The sequence below is a fragment of the Trachypithecus francoisi genome, unplaced genomic scaffold, assembly GCF_009764315.1.
Source record: "Trachypithecus francoisi isolate TF-2019V2 unplaced genomic scaffold, Tfra_2.0 Lachesis_group9, whole genome shotgun sequence".
Classification (NCBI taxonomy): domain Eukaryota; kingdom Metazoa; phylum Chordata; class Mammalia; order Primates; family Cercopithecidae; genus Trachypithecus; species Trachypithecus francoisi.
The window spans coordinates 61362345-61376634 of NW_022681474.1; the positions used below are offsets into that span (position 1 = coordinate 61362345).

Here is a 14290-nt window from a genome sequence, read left to right on the forward strand (position 1 = left end):
ACTATTTCATCACAGAGGCCTTCCTCTGTAGCTAACCCCTAGCCATCCCTAACCTGTTCACCAACTCCATACTTTTGTCATTTTGAGAATGTTATATAAGTGAAATCATATACGACCTGTGAGATTGGCTGGACTTCTTTTCATGTCACATAATGCCCTTGAGACAGATTCAAGTTGCTATATGTATCACTAGTCTATTTATTCATACAGCTGAGTAATATTCTGTGATATGGACATACCCCAGATTTTTTGTTTGTTTGTTTTTTTTAACTATTCCCCTATTGTGGGCTATTTTGGGTGTTTCCAGTATTTAAATATTACAAATAAGGTAATATTTGTCAATGAACAATTGCATACAGATTTTTACTTTGACATAAGTTTTCACACCTTTGGGATAAGTACCTGGAGGCACAATTGCTGGACAGTATGATAAGTATATGTTTAATTTTTAAACATACTACCAGGCTGTTTTCCAGGGTGACAGTATCATTTTAAATTTCCAACTGCAATGTATGAGAAGCCCAGTTTCCCTACATCCATGGCTGCATTTGGTATTGTCACTGATTTTTATTTTAACCAATCAGGTGTGTAGTAATAGCTCATCATGGTCTTACTTGCATTTCCCTAATAACTGGTGGTGTTGAACATCTTTTCACATGCTTGTCATCCATATTTCCTCTTCAGTGAAACATCTCTTTGTGTCTTCTGCCATTTTCTAATTGGATTGTTTTCTCACTGTTGAGGTTTCAAGGTTTTTGTTTGTTTGCTTGTTTGTTTTTTGTTTGTTTTTTTGAGTCAGGATCTTGCTGTGTCACACGGGCTGGAGTGCAGTGGCACAATCATGGTTCACTGCAGTCTCGGCCTCCAGGGCCCAGGCAATCCTCTCACCTCAGCTGAGTAGCTGGGATTACAGGCATGCACCACCATGCCCAGCTAATTTTTGCATTTTTTGTAGAGACAGGGTTTTACTCTGTTGCCTAGGCTGGTCCCGAACTCCTGGGCTCAAGCAACACGCCCCCGTCAGCATCCTAAAGTGCTGGGATTACAGGTATGAGCCAAGTGAAAGGGACTGAGTATTTAAAAAAATATTTCCTGGATATGAGTCCTTTGTCAGATACGTGCCTCGCAAATATTTTTTTCAAGACTGTACTTATTTGTTCATCTTCTAATTAGAGCTTTTCATAGAGGAAAAGTTTTTTTTATGTCGGTGATGTCCAATTTATATACTTTTAAAATTTTATGGATAATGATTTTGGTATTAGTCCTAAAAACCCTTCACCACGTGCTAGTTCCTAAAGAATTCCTTACATTTTTTCTTAAATTTTATACTTTTACATATACATTTAAACCTGTGATCCATTTTGAGTTAATTTTTAGTAAGGTATGACATTTATTTTTCCTTTTCTTTTTGCCTATGGCTATCTCATGGCTCCTGCACCATTGGTTGAAAAAACTATTTTATTACATTGAATTGTTTTTGATGCAGCATTGTGTAGTTTTCAACATATATATCTTACACAGATCTACATAAACTAAAGTTTGGCTTATAGATGTGTATCTATGTGTTGTGTTTTGTTAGGGTTTATAAATAGCATTGCATTTTTAATTTCAGTGACTATGTGTTCATTGCCAGCATATGGAAAATACAATGGATTTTTATATGTTAATCTTGTATCCTCTGACTTTGTTGAACTTGCTTTTTAGTTCTGGGAGATTTTTGTAGATTCTTTGGAATTTTCTATGTAGATCATCGTGTCATTTGCCAGTAAGAAGCATTTTATTTCTTTCTTTTCGATCTGTGTACTTTTATTTCCTTTTCTAGGGTTATTGCATTGCCTAGAACTTGCAACACTATGTGGAATTACAGTGGTAGGAGCACACATCCTTAGTTTATCATAGGGAAAGCATTCAGTCTTCCCCATTATGCACGATGGAACCTGTCAGCTTTTGGGAGATGCTCTTCAGTTTAGGAAGTTTCACTTTATTTCTAGTTTTCTGAAGGTTTTCTGACATGATGGGTGTTGAATTTTGTCAAATGCTTCTTCTGCATCAATTGATATAATCATGTAACTTTTCTTCTTTGATCTGTTAATATGATAGATTGTAGTAACTGATTTTTGAATATTGAACCAGGCTTGAATTTCTGCAGTAAACACCATTTGGTCATGGTGTATATTTTCTTTTGTATATTGCTGAATTTCGTTTACTAGTATTTCATTAAGGGTTTTCGCTTTCATATTCATGAGGAATATTGGCCTATAGCTTTCTTTTCTTTCTTTTTTTTTTTTTTTTTTGCTGCTCTCTTTATCTGATTTTGGTATCTTTTCTGGATTTTCTTTGAATAGGTATTTATGTATTGTTTATGCTAGCAGAGGTCTACTTCAAACATGAAAAGAAATAACTGCAATAAAAGATTAAACTCAGTCTAAAGTATTGCTTTGTAGAAGTAAGATTTTACTGCATTTAAGTGTATATTTAAATTTGTAAGTATATAAAGGAGATTTTTTTCCATTAAAATTCTATTGAGGGATAAAAATTATTTCCAGGTAACTAAGATTGACTTAGGGTGTAAATTATGTCAATATATTATAAGTTGAAAAGGACGTTACACCAAATAGTTTAGTAAAATCATAGTAAACTAAATGTAGCTTCAGTAAAGGTGAACATTTAGGTTTGTTTCTTAGTTGTAATGTAGGCAAGTTTTACTTCAGAATTCGATTGGATACATGCCTTCTACTCCTTAATTTAAGGATTCCCCATTTCTATATGCATCCCATAAAATGAGAGTCGATGTCATTAAGCTGAGATCCTCTTTTGCCAGTAATGAAGAGTTATAGTGTAGATTCATGTTTAAGCTTCGTAGTATGTTGAATGTTTATGGTGTATTAATAATGAGTAAGATATATATATATTACATATAAACATTTTCATATACAAAGTGTATGTAACTTTTAAAAAATTATTTCTTGCCTTAAACAAATTCATGAGTAATATCCAAGTAGATGCCAGAAATGATCTGTTCCTTGTGAGTTTTTTTTTTTTTTTTTTTTTTTTTTGAGACGGAGTCTCACTCTGTCTCCCAGGCTGGAGTGCAGTGACGCGATCTTGGCTCACTGCAAGCTCCGCCTCCCGGATTCACGCCATTCTCCTGCCTCAGCCTCCCGAGTAGCTGGGACTACAAGCGCCCGCCACCACACCCGGCTAATGTTCTGTATTTTTAGTAGAGACAGGGTTTCACCGTGTTAGCCAGGATGGTCTCGATCTCCTCACCTCTTGTGATCTGCCCGTCTCGGCCTCCCAAAGTGCTGGGATTACAGGCGTGAGCCACCGCGCCTGGCCCCTTGTGAGTTTTTAAAGCTAGTTAATAAGTGAAAATTTAAAACTTAAGATTTAAATTATGGCCAGGCATGGTGGCTCACACTTGTAATCCCAGCACTTTGGGAGGCTGAGGCGGGAGGATCACTTGAGGTCAGGAGTTTGAGACCAGCCTGGCCAACACGGTGAAACCCCATCTCTATTGAAAATACAAAAATTAGCCAGGCATGGTGGTGCACACCTGTAATCCCTGCTACTTGGCAGGCTAGGGCACAAGAATCGCTTGAACCTGGGAGGCGGAGGTTGCAGTGAGCCAAGATCTCATGCCACGGCACTCCAGCCTGGGGAACAGAGTGAGACTCTGTCTCAAAAAAAAAAAGAAGATTTAAATTATGACTGCAATCTTGTTGACATGAACAAAGGGTATCTAAAATTATTCTTTTTGAGCATCCATAGCATTACTTAACAGTCTACAATGTGTATGACCTATCATTTACACCACTCATCTTCTGTAGCTGCATGAAATAAGATACATTTTACAACATATTTTAATGAATGTTTCTATATGCAATTCCTCAAAAAGGAAAGGTTTCTCTTATTTCAGCTTTGTTCTGATTTCATAGGATTCAAGCCAAAACTCGAGAATTTAGGGAACGACAAGCTCGAGAGCGTGACTATGCTGAAATCCAAGATTTTCATCGGACGTTTGGCTGTGATGATGAGTTGATGTATGGGGGAGTTTCTTCTTATGAAGGTTCCATGGCTCTCAACGCTAGACCTCAGAGCCCACGAGAAGGGCATATGATGGATGCTTTGTATGCCCAAGTCAAGAAGCCACGGAATTCCAAACCCTCACCTGTAGACAGGTAGGCGCCAGGGGCAATCATGGTATTGCTTCCAAATCAACTTTTATATAGCTTCTGACAAGGGAGTAGACCGTTCATCAATCCTCAAACCAGAATTGCCTTTTATTAATGGCCTTTAAAAAGCTGTTGTGTCTAAAAGTATTGAGTTTACACAAATCGAAACCTAATGGAAGGATCAGCAGAGGTTTTGATGGCTTTTCTAATGATTCGAACATATTTCATTTTGTTCCTAAGATGGTTTTATACCTGAGAACCAACCTCTAGTTTACAACTCAAATAAAGAGCCAACTTAAAATTATGACTCTTCTACTTAAGTGATACATCCTTTTATTGCTAGGAGAGCCTCTAGGTGTGGCAGTTAAGTAGATGAGGAATGACATGATTTGTTCCAATTATGATTTAGATGGATCACTTTTTTTTAGGCGGCATAACTTTATATTATGAAAGAATTGGTAAATGAGAAGAATAGTGTAGTATAGCAGATTACTTATTAACAGCCACAGACCACAGGTCTGAATTAGTATAACAGTGTAGCACATAGGAGTGCAATGTTAACTGTATTTTTTAATTGACACATAGTATTTTGCATGTTGATGGGATACATGTAGTATTTACATGCATAGAATGCGTAACGATCATGTCAGGGCATTTGGGGTATCCCTCAGCTTGAGTATTTATTTATCTGTTAATTGTGTTTTAATGGCTATATATTTATTTGAAATTTTAACTGAAGCAATTTTAAATAGATCTTTTCTCACTCTTTTGTTTGTATGTTCAAGCACTATGAGGAGTTTAGTTCACAAATAATCATTTCTTTTTATATCAGACATATATATGCATGTTGTTGTCATAAATGATACACTCAGCCCATCATCTCTTATAATGATTTCTAATAAGTGTTGCTCTATTTAGGAACTGGGCTTTGAACATTATGAATATCAGGTTTCATTAAAACCAGGGGCTCTCAAGCTTTAGTGCTTTAGCTTTAGTGTGTGTCAGAATCTCCTGGAGGGCTTCTTAAAACGCACATTGATGGACTCTCCCCAAATTTTGATTCAGTAGGTCTGAGGTTGAGCCCAAGAATTTTCATTTCTTACACAAGTCCAGGTTTGATGCTGGTACCATTGGTCCTGGGGATGGCACTGTAAGAACCCTCGCAAGGCTAGAGATGTACTGGAATTACTTCATCCATAGTATCCATGTGTTATTGGTTGCTATATTTTGCACCCAGTTTGTATTTTAGCTACTTCCAGCTGTTTTTAATAGAGGTTTGCAGATGCAACAGGTAACTCTCAGGCAAACCCATGAGGAAGTATTTTTTAAAATAGCAAATGTGAAGCCAGATCTTAAAGTAAAATGCTATAGCCAGAGTATTTTGTTTGTTTTTTTGTTTTGTTTTGCTTTTGTTGAGTTTTAGGTTTTCCTTATGATCTTATGAAAATCTGTAAATCTGTTTGATACTGACTATAATGACTGAATAACGTTAAGTTAACATAGGAGGTATATGGTTTATTTAGACCCCTTTGGTGTGATCACCTAGAAGGTTCACTTATTATCTAACCACAGATATGTCAGGATCCAAAGAATAAAATTATTATCAGTGACAGTGACATTTTCTTTAAAAGCTTTTACTTGGTTTCTGCCATGCTTGTGAATGCTGCTTATAGAAGCATTTGAAGGTCATGAATGTCCCATTGGAATTTTTTTCTTGGGAGAAAGGACACCAGAACACTGGTGTTGTCAGTTAGTAACTTTTGGAGGAAGTAAAAAAAAAATTAGTTGACATATTATTGATCATTGATAAAAGCATTTATCATTTTCAGCACCTTCCACATCCACTTTGAAAACCTGAAAAATAGTAGACTTCCTCGTAGCAGTTTTTTACACAGCTCAGAAGTCCCACATGACATCAGAGGCAGGAGTCAGATGGCTTCTGTCTTCCCGGCTCCTGGGGCCCAGAAGTGTTGGCTTTAAACCCTAGTTTAAATCATAGTGCCCTACAAGAGTCTAAATCTTGCATGTAAATGTCTGCAAATTTTCAGTCGCACTTACATGCTCAGAATAGCCTCTGTGTCTGGACTCCAACATCCCTACCTGGAGTCTCTACCCTGCACTGTGCTAACCCCAAACTGAAACTCAGCCTCCTAATTTCTGCCAAACATTCTGAAGGAGACTTTAGTCATGAGGACGAGTTACACCAAACAGTAAGTAACTCAGAATCACATCTTAGACATTGCTGTATTCAAAAGCACCTCTCAGCCTAACTCAAGCACAGCCTCAGCAGCTGTCAGACCTCTTATACTTTTACGCATCTGTGCCCCAGAAGGGTGATTAGACTAGATAATTTGTAAGATGCTTCCAACTCAGGAGAGACATAATTTATACTTTTAAGAAAAAGGACTGTGGAAACTTTAGTTTTTTGTAATTATTATTTTTGCAGAGAATAAGATGTCCATTAAACAATGATTGATGTTACTAATCCAGAAAGCTGGGAATGATCGTACCTGTAAAGCACTTCTTCACCTACCTTTAACAGAATGTGAATTTGGCTTCGATGTCATGGTGTCACCTCCATTGCCTGTTCCTGTCACAGAGAAAGCTATAGAAAAGTGCTTCTCAGACTTGAGGAGTGTAGGAATTCTTTTTTTTTTTTTTTAAGGAAAGACAATCTCTTGCTACTGCAGTATTGAACTAAATTGTTTTGATTATAATGTTACTTAAATATGTATAAAAATAAAATAGGACTAAACTCCTTCTGTTGACAACCATTATACAACCATAAAGCCAAACATCTTTACAAATTAAATACAAATGAAATGGCAAAGCCATTACATTCAAATGAACAACATTAACTTAATGTGGCCAGTAATGTTTCTTAAATCTAAACTCTTGCACAAATCATGAATATGGTGGTGGCTGCTCCATGGCAGGTTTATTTGGGTTTGTTTGCCGACCCCCACAGTCTTGCCCATCCCTTTTCTCTGTTAAATTTCTGCAGTTCTCTTGTATGTTCCTGTTCAGCAGCCTTTGGCTTGCACCTCCCACAGGGACATCATGTGTGCGTGAAGTTCAGCCCGCTTCTGTTGTCATTAACCGGAGACAGTGAAAATAGCATTCCATGGTGCCTTCATGTGTGTAACCCCAAATTCAGACAGTGAAATAAGACGCCTGTAAAAAGATCTGGAATATGCTTATACTAACGTTTTTGAAGAGTAGTTATTCAAGTGGAAACATGCAACTTGAAACTCCTCAGATATTATTTCCTGAATGAAGAATATACACAATAGAGAAACTCCTGTCAACTGACTAAATTCCACCAAAGTTTGCAATTGACGTCCAATGACCTTTACTATTCAGATTTTTGGATTTCATGGGAATGCAGGCAGTTGACAGTCTGATGCGTAGCCTGCATCTGTTCTGGGATTTTCATTGTTCGGTGAGGAAGCAGTGTTCTACATTTCACTGCTTAGTCATTTTAATTGATCTTATAGTCAGAAATATGGATCTGGTTGCCCCACATAGAAACAGCCAGGAATGATTTATTAAATGCAGTGAATTTGCTGTCAAAGTGGGACATTTTCTCAATTTCCACGTATTACTTATAAAATGTTTCTTATAAGATAGCATCATGCTATGTCTAGAAATAGTCCCATGTCTGTTTAATTGTATTAGCACATGAACTGTAGGGTGTAGTCACAGTGTCATTGTTACTACTATTTATTAGTGTCATGGGTAACATTTTGATTTTTCACGTTGGATTGATGCTAAAGAGAAGCAGATCCTATCCTTGTGTTTGATACGAATAACCAGGCTTAAAACTCACAAAAATGTTGGCGTAGGCCGGGCACAGTGACTCACACCTGTAATCCCAGCACTTTGGGAAGCGAAGGCAAGAGGATTGCTTGAAGCCCAACATCTGAGACCAGCCTAGGCAACAAAGTGAGACCCCGTCTCTACAAAAATAAAAATAAATTAGCCAGGTGTGGTGGCATACATCTACAGTCCCAGCTACTCAGGAGGCCAGGGCAGGAGGATCACTTGAACCTAGGAATTTGAGAAAAAAAAAAAAAAAAATCCTGTTTTTTTTTTTGGCTAGCAGAGTGCCTAGCTAAAAGTTTCCCAGGCTCCCTTGCATTAAGAGGTGACAATGTGACATAGTTCTGACTCCTTAAGTGAGGAACAGACCTACAGTGGGGACTTTCTATAAAGCTAGTCTTTTCCTGAGTGCAATGGGACTGACTCCTTTTGTTCTTTGCCATTTTCCCTGATTCTAAAGGTATAGGCTACATGAAGGAAGAGGGTAGCAGTCTGGTCCTGTGAACAGCTCTTCTAGTTCTTGTCACCTGTGAAAAGTGAATTTGTTACTTGTTTAAGTTACCTGCAATCAGGTTTCTGTTTCATGAAGCCAAAAACCATTCTGAATACAGGTGCTCCTCAACTTTCAATGGTGTTCTGTTCTGATAAACTCATTATAAGTTGAAAACAACATGTTGGAAATGCATTGAATACACCTCACCTACCAAACATCATGGGTTAGCCTAGCCTATCTTAAACATGCTCAGAACACTTACATTAGCCTGCAGTTGGACAAAATCATCTATTCTAACACAAAACCTATTTTATAACAAAGTGTTGGATATCTTGTACAATTTATAGAGTACTGTACTAAAAGTGAAAAACAGATTGGTTGTGTGAGTACTTAAAGTATGGTTTCTACTGAATAGTTAGCACTTTTGCACTATCTAAAGTTGAAAAATCTTAAGTTGAATCATAGCAAGTCCAGGACCATCTGTATAATGAATTGTGCACAGAAGAGCCCAAAGGGAATCATTGTCTTTTGATCAAGATTGTGTACATTTTGGAGTACTATCCCCTGGTCAAATAATTTCCACAATATTTTGTGAAATTAAGTAATGAGCAGTATTCTCCAGTGTTGCTCAATTAGCTCCTCTGCCTTTCATTTTGTTTTACATCTAATTAAAGAAATGTTACCAATCAAATATCCACCAGCAGCTATTCTTAATTCTTTAAGACACTGCTATCCTCTGATAACTCCTACTTCCACCAACAATTCTGCTATACAGTAAGAAGCAGTTGAGTGTAACGTACAAGAGAATGAACTATGGAGCCAGAATGCTTGAGTTTGATCCTGGGCTCTTCTTCTTTTTTTGAGACAGGATCTCACTCTGTCACCTAGGCTGGCTGGAGTATGATTTGGACTCACTACAGCCTCAACCTCCTGGGCTTAAGCAGTCCTCCCACCTCAGCTTCCTGAGTAGCTGGGACTACAGGCATATGACATGACGCCCAACTATTTTTATTTATTTTTTGTAGAGATGGGGTCTCACTGTGTTACCCAGGCTGGTCTCAAACTCCTGGGCTCAAGTGATGCACCTGTCTCAGCCTCCCATAGTGCTGGGATTACAGGCGTGAGCCACACTGTGCTCTTCCTTCTGAGCTCTTCTGCCATCAGCTGTGTAAAGTCTCTGCTTCACTTTCCTCATCTATAAAATGGGGATAATAATGGTACTTAACTCATTAGATTTTCCCAGGATTAACTGTGTCAATGACATATAAAGCACTTCACACTGAGCATGGTCTGTAATCAGCACTATTTGTGTGCTGTTGCAACTGTTACTTAGGAAATGGGGTTTTACTCTCAGGAAAGCACATATGCTTTCAGCATCGCCACATAGATGCAGAAACAAGCAAGGAATGAAACTGAAATCAATAAAGACAGGTTTGATTCTTTATACTTAACATAGATATAGGAGTGTGGGAATGCAATTCTGCTGATGCCACTTCCTTCATTAAATAGCTTGGTCTCCTAAGTATTCTCCATAAATTACATCACGTCATGAGCTGTTTCTCTTTAAATTAGGAGTTACTGAATTCAGGATAAAGCACTCTAGATGGCTTCTATAATATAAATATTTAGATTAAAAGTAAATGTTGGGTAGCATGAAATGTCTTATTTGAGAGTGACAGACAGGTCATGGTATAAGGACCTGACCAAGTCTTGATCAATTTCAGCCTTTCGTTTGGTAATTTGAAGGTTTTCATTTTGTACTTGCATGAAATTCTTTGAAGTTCCTCATGTTTTGCTTTCATGAAATTCATACTGAGTCTGAGTTTGCAATACTCCATGGAAATAGGGAGGCTTGAATATCTCAAACCTTGTCTAAAGTGTTGGCATTTCTGTTTATATCAAGTTTTCTCTTAGAGGGACAGGCAAGCCTGAATCATGATTTTAAGAACTATAAAGGCTAGGCACAGTGGCTCACATCTATAATCCCAGCATTTTGGGAAGCAGAGGTGGGAGGATCACTTGAGGCCAGGAGTTCAAGACCATCCTAGACAACACAGTGAGATGCTGTCTCTAAAAAAACACTAAAATTATCCGAGCACGGTGGTCACACACCTGCAGTCCCAGCTACTCAGGAGGCTGAGGTGGAAGGGTTGCTTGAGCCCAGGAGTTGGAGGCTGCAGTGGGCCATGATCATAGGGCACCGTACTCCAGAATCAGTGGCAGAGTGAGACGTCATCTCTAAAAAGTAAAAACATAAAAACAAACAAACAAACAAAAAAACTTGTAATAGGCTGTGTTCTAAAACAGTGGTTTTTCTAATTTTAGCATATGTAGAAAGGCCCTGGAGCACTTCTCACAGATCTTGACCTCCCCTCATAGATATTTTGATTCAGTAGATATAGTTGACTACAAACCCACATTTTAAACAAGTACCCCAGGTGACTCTGATGCAGCCATTCTTTGGAAAATATTACTCTTGGGCTAACAAAAAAACAATTTGGAACTCCAGTATGAGTTAGTTTGTTACTATTAGCAGTGGAGCTGTGAAATAATTTATCATTTCTGTTAGACACAGCTTTATACTGGCATTTATAATGACCATTGTTCATCTATGATCAAATAATCATTTTGTTTAAAAGGTCATCTTGCAGGTATCATATTCCTAAACTTCATTCTGTCTAGTGTTTTTGTTTTGTTTTGTTTTTTTCTTTGAGACAGTCTCACTCTGTTGCCCAGGCTGGAGTGCAGTGGTGTGATCTTGGCTCATTGCAGCCTCCGCCTCCTGGGTTCAAGCAATTCTCCTGCTTCAGCCTCTTGAGTAGCTGGGATTACAGGCACGTGCCATCATGCTTGGCTAATTTTTGTATTTTTAGTAGAGACAGGGTTTCACCATGTTGGCCAGGCTGGTCTCGAACTCCTGACCTCAAGTGATCCACCCACCTTGACCTCCCAAAGTGCTGGGATTACAGGCATGAGCCACCATGCCCGGTCCCTGTTCAGTGTTTCTTGACACCAGAAAGTTTCTTTTCCTATAGGTTACACAATTCTAATTTGGAAAGTTTAGTACACTTTAAATTCTTAACAAAGAAATGATAAAATCCTGGTCAATAATGTTTTTTTATTTGCTTGAGGACACCATACAATTTGTGATTTTATATCCAGAGATCAGAATCTGTAGTTAAATATTCTACAGAAAGACAGCTTTAATGGACATTTGCTGACTGTCACTATGCAATCATTTGTCACCAGGAGTGCATTGTCCTCAAATATAATGGGAATAAAATAGGAACTGTGTCACTATAAATCTAAATAGCAAGAAAATAGTAGGCTAGACTCCCCCTGTTTGCTGAGGACACCTTAATGGAAACATAAATACCATAATCACATGCTTTTTGCATGCATTTTACAACTAAAGAGAAAAATGTCGATTTTAAAAGAAAAGACCTTTGTGAACTTGTTTTCCCCTCCTGTTAAAATCAGAATCTGATTGTGTCAAAAGGAAGCCTGGCAAACACAGAACAAAACTAATTTTCTTAGATATAGGCACTTATTAAGCATGTGCTCTTTTAGAAGTGTTGGGTCATATAACAAAGTTGCATTTGCTACTCAAAAAGTCAAATACTACTTATGTTTGTTTAGTATTACTTACCTCTGCTTTTCTTGAAATGTGAGAAAGTAATTCTCGAAGGTAGTCAATCTCATTGTAATGTGAGTTCTGTAAGTTGGTGCCTTTGCTAATTAATGTGCTCCATCCAACCTGGACCTGATCTCAGTGTCTTTGACTGTCTACTAATATCTCTGGCCTTGGGTAGCTCCTTCTCCATTCGTGCTAACAGCTCTTCCAAACTTTGTTGCTCCCTTCAACACAACTCAGCTCCAGACCTCTAGCCCATCCACATGTGTACCTGGGCCACTTGCCTCTCCTTAATAGCTGAAGATCACCTTTCCTTCTTCCAGGCCAGCTCTCTAAACAGTCTTCTAGATCCCAGCCCCATCCCTTCAAGGCACCTGCTCTGTTAGTGTCTCCCTCTGAGTCCCTGTTTTCAGCCTCTGCCTCTCTACTAGAACTTCCATGTAAACATGTTAATGTCTACCATACTGTTTAAAAAGAAAAAAGTTGGCCAGGTGTGGCAGCTCACGCCTGTAATCCCAACACTTTGGGAGGGTGAGTCTGGAGGATTGCTGGAGCCCAGGAGTTTGAGACCACTTTGGGCAACATGACGAAAACCCATTTTTACAAAAAAGTTAACAATTAGCTGGGCATGGTGGTACCCACCTGTAGTCTCAGCTACTTGGAAGGCTGACATGGGAGGATCGCTTGAGCCCAGGAGTTCGAAATCAGCCTGGGCAACACAGTGAGACCCCGTCTCTACAAAAAATAAAATTACTTGGGCATGGTGGCACCTACCTGTAGTCTCAGCTACTTGGGAGGCTGAGGCAGGAGGATCACTTGAGTCCAGGAGTTCGAAGCTTCAGTGAGCTATGATTGTCGTACCAACGTACTCCAGCCTAGGCAACAGAATGAGACCCTGCACTGCAACCAGGGCGATAAATGAGATTCTGTCTCTCAAAAAGATAAAAAGAAAAATTCCCTTTTTACCATCTAGCTATTTGCTTCCCTGTTTTTCTCCTTCACTTCTAATTCAAACTTCTTGAAAGATTATTAGTACATTTGACGTCGACTGCCGGATCTTCTTTCCCACATCTCTGGTTCATTCCTCTCATTGTATGATGGGCATGATAATGCTTCCCCAAAGATGCCCACGCCCTAATTTCTGGAACTTGTGAATGTTAAAAGGCGAAAAGGACCTTCAAATGGGGAGGTTTCCCTGGATTATCCTTTTGGGCCCAGTGTAATCACAAGGCTTTATCAGTGAAAAAGGGAGTCAGAAGGGGCAGAGTCAAGAAGGAACTCAAGATGCTGCCCTATTGGCTTTGAAGTCAGAGGAAAGGACCACGAGCCAAGGGATGCAGATGGCTTCCAGGAGCTGGAAAAAAGCAAGGAAGCAGATTCTTCCCTCAAGCCTCCAGAAGGAACTTGGCCCTGATTTTCACCCAGTGAAACCCATTTCAGACTTCTGACCACCAGAACTATAATATAATAAATGTGTGTTGTCTCAAGGCAATACACTTGTGGTGATTTGTTGCAGTATCCATCGTGTATTTGTTTCCTAATGGCTTCCTAGAAGCCTGATTCAATGAAACTTGGGTCCTTTGCATTCTAGATTACTCAGTGGCACTCCTGAAACTCTGTTCTCTTTGTTTTTGTGACACTGCTTTCTCCTTCCTTTGAAACTATCCTTTTTTTTTTTTTTTTAGAGACAGTGTCTTGCTCTGTCACCCAAGCTGGAGTCAGTGGTGCAATCATAGCTCACTGCAACCTCAAATTCCTGGGCCCAAGCACTTCTCCCACCTCAGCCTCTTGAGTAGCTGGGACTATAGGCATATGCCACCATGCACAGCTAATTTTTAAAATTTTTTGTGGACATAGGGTCTTGCTATACTGCCTTGCACTCCTGAGTTAAGTGATCCTCCCACCTTGGCCTCCTAAAGCACTGAGATTATAGGTGTGAGCCACTGTGCCCTTTTGAACTATTCTTTAGTTGTCTCTTCAGAGGTTCTATTCTACATTTTCCTCTTAGATTTTGGATTCCCTAGGGAAATAGCTCTGGACCTCTGCTATTTCCTGTATGTTTTTCTTGGTTAGTGTTTTAACTACCATTAGGCATGATGATGCCTGATCTCACTAGCCCAGTTTTCTCTTTACAAGCCCCAGATTTCTCCAGCACCACCAACTGGG

The 14290-nt window shown here is 38.9% G+C and overlaps 1 protein-coding gene across 26 annotated transcripts in view; it reads left to right on the forward strand.

The window, feature by feature from the left end:
* The window catches only part of PARD3 (par-3 family cell polarity regulator), a 725699-nt gene that overhangs the window by 560827 nt on the left and 150582 nt on the right, over nucleotides 1-14290 (forward strand). For all 26 annotated transcript variants that reach the window (XM_033209510.1, XM_033209519.1, XM_033209522.1 and 23 more), the window contains one exon: nucleotides 3939-4181. In XM_033209510.1, coding sequence (XP_033065401.1) covers nucleotides 3939-4181 — 243 coding nt within the window. The remainder of the gene's footprint in view (nucleotides 1-3938; nucleotides 4182-14290) is intronic.